General features: G+C 42.0%; 2 protein-coding genes across 2 annotated transcripts in view; both read right to left on the reverse strand.

Moving 5' to 3' along the window:
* Positions 1–421: 421 nt before the first annotated feature.
* LOC137991330 (calponin homology domain-containing protein DDB_G0272472-like) lies at positions 422–1,771 on the reverse strand. The gene has a single exon (XM_068836438.1). The coding sequence runs from the start codon at positions 1,769–1,771 to the stop codon at positions 422–424; it is 1,350 nt and encodes a 449-aa protein (XP_068692539.1).
* A 229-nt stretch (positions 1,772–2,000) lies between these two features.
* Positions 2,001–2,500, reverse strand: part of LOC137991331 (uncharacterized) — a 3,623-nt gene continuing 3,123 nt past the window's right edge. Inside the window, exon 2 of the mRNA XM_068836439.1 lies at positions 2,001–2,077. Within this exon, the coding sequence (XP_068692540.1) occupies positions 2,001–2,077 (77 nt within the window). The remainder of the gene's footprint in view (positions 2,078–2,500) is intronic.

Consider the following 2,500-nt stretch of genomic DNA (forward strand, 5'->3'; position numbering starts at 1 on the left):
TTGCAGTAAGTAGCATCCCCGAGTATTACATGAATTGGATACTCTTCGCTTGCGGTTCTGTAGAACATCTTTCCCTGTACATGTTGGAATTTCTCTTTCAGTTCTGTCAGCGTGGGTCTCTTGATAGTTGTGAAATCTGCAAGTTTGCTCCCAGTAATCTATATTTTTTCGCTTGCCTTATTGTCAATTGAGTTGATTGTCACGTCATAGATTGGCACCGACTGTTTCTTTGTCCCGTTGACCGTTACAATGTAGCGCGTCTCGTGACGTATTGGATTTAGCTTCAACTTTTTAGCTGCTTCCTTGGAGATAAAGTTCCTCCCCGACCCCGTGTCTAGATACGCCCAAAACGTAGTCCCCCGGATTTTCAGCGGTACTATGGCGGGTAGGGATTTTTCCTCGCCAGATGGCGTGTATCCGCTTAGAGTGGCATTGTGATCTTGTGTCTCATTCCCCTTAGACTTATCTGGCTGGTGTGGTGTTTGCTCTTACACTTATAGCACCCCCTGCTACGACATTCTTTCCCAGTGTGTCCTGAGCGGGCGCAATTGTAACATGGTCGTTTTGCTGCAAAGAATTCCCTCCGTTTCGCGATTGTGTTGAATGTTGGGCACGAATCTCCCCAGTGGTTTTGGTTACAGAACAGGCAGTGGGGGTCTTTCTGGCTAAAGTAATGGCGTTCCTTTCCTTTTGTATCCGTTTGATCTTTATAATTGTCTTCGGCCTTGTTGCGCTTGAGCCATTTTTGGATAGAATCGATCAACCTTTCCATGCTCCAATCTTCCCACCTTTCGTCCGTCCTCACTAGATCGGGTTTCACTTGGGAGAGTTTGTTTAAGGTTGACAGGACGAACCCCTTGAGCATCTCTCCCTCCCCCAAAGTTTGTAACGCGTCAAAATTCTTGCTCAACTTCTCATAAAATTCGCGCACCCTTTCGTAATTTGATCTTCTGGTCATTGGCAAGTTAATTATCTCCCCCATATGTGCAGCGACAACAGTTTTACTCTGTCCAAACTCAGTTTTCAATCTTTCCCATGCGGTTTTGTACCCCAGCGCACCCGGCTTTAAATTAGCTAATCTACTTCTCACCTTAGGGGCCACCAGCTCCAAAAGATATCCGTATTTCTCCTCGTCGGATAATGGCTTGTCGTGTATTTGTGATGTAAACATGTTCTGAAACCTGATCCAGTCAACTGGAGTGTCATTGAAAGGGGTTATCTTAAGCTCTGGTAGTTTCGCACGGGCGGCTTTCGCGGCTTTTTCCATTTCGATTTTCTTTTCCGCCATTGCTAATTCTGCTCTCATCTTTTCTTCCCAAAGTTCCTTCTCTTCTTCTTGGATTTCGCGTCTAAATTGCTCTTCCTGCTCGAATTTGTCTCTGAGTTTCTCCTCCTCGGCCTTTTGACTTTTACTTCGCTCTCTCTCCTCCAAAGCCTTGCTCAGCTTGGTTTTCCTTTCCCGAAGCGGCGCGTATGTAGCCTTCAGGTCCTTTTTCCACTGTCTCACGGCTCTCCGCGTCGATATTCCACGGTCGATTTTTAGTTCTTGAAGTGTTGACACAAGGTCGTTTAGGCGGTCTTGAATTTCATCTGTTTGCTTGCACGTAAGCGCGATTTCGCTGTAATCGCAGTCTTTTAACAGCTCATCACCTTCCTCTAAGTAGAACTTAAGTTTGTCAATCTCTTTCTTGATTTTCTTCTCGAGATCTTTTTCATGTCCTGAAATGTCCGTCTCCTCTTGGTCGGATTTCTCTTTGTCTGAGTCTCCCATGTTTGCATTAGGCCTGGAGTTGAAGACTTCACTCCTTTTCTCCCAGTGTATCCTGGTCCCGGCACCACTTATGTCCCGAAGTTGTACGGCACACAAAAGCACTCACGATGTACAGACAATTCCCGGGTTTAATAACGAAAATGAAACAAAAATTACAAAATAACTGGTCTCACGATCCTGGTGTTGTTTGCGTTCCTTCCTATTTCACAATACTTCTCTGTCTCCTATTTCACTTGTCAATCATCTGAATACTAAATGTGACATCCGGTTGTAACGCTAGGCAGTCACGATAGTTCCGGTCATCACCTATTACACCCAAAATTACACAAATGTGTAAAATTTCACTGAAAAGTTACACAAATGTGTACACATTTGTGAAAAAAATGTGTAACTTTTGATGGGTTAAAAATCACGGGAAAATCCCTTTAGTTTTCAATAATGTCATTATATATATATTTAAACATATTGGATTGCAGTATTGGGGATTTATTATTTGTTTCTTTGTTTGAATTTATTTTGTGGTTGAATTCATTGTTTTACACATTGCTTTTAAAAATATTTTTGTAAAATTACTTTGTTGCAGTATTACTTTAATAATATAAGGGCTTTAATTCTTTAATTTTTATATTATTATTATTCAATATATTATTCAATAAAACAGGAACCAAAATTTAAAGCTACGCCTTAAATTTCCCCACCAAGCTCCTGTTTTTCTGCTCACCATCCCCT

This window comes from Montipora foliosa, chromosome 2 (assembly GCF_036669935.1).
Source record: "Montipora foliosa isolate CH-2021 chromosome 2, ASM3666993v2, whole genome shotgun sequence".
Taxonomy (NCBI): domain Eukaryota; kingdom Metazoa; phylum Cnidaria; class Anthozoa; order Scleractinia; family Acroporidae; genus Montipora; species Montipora foliosa.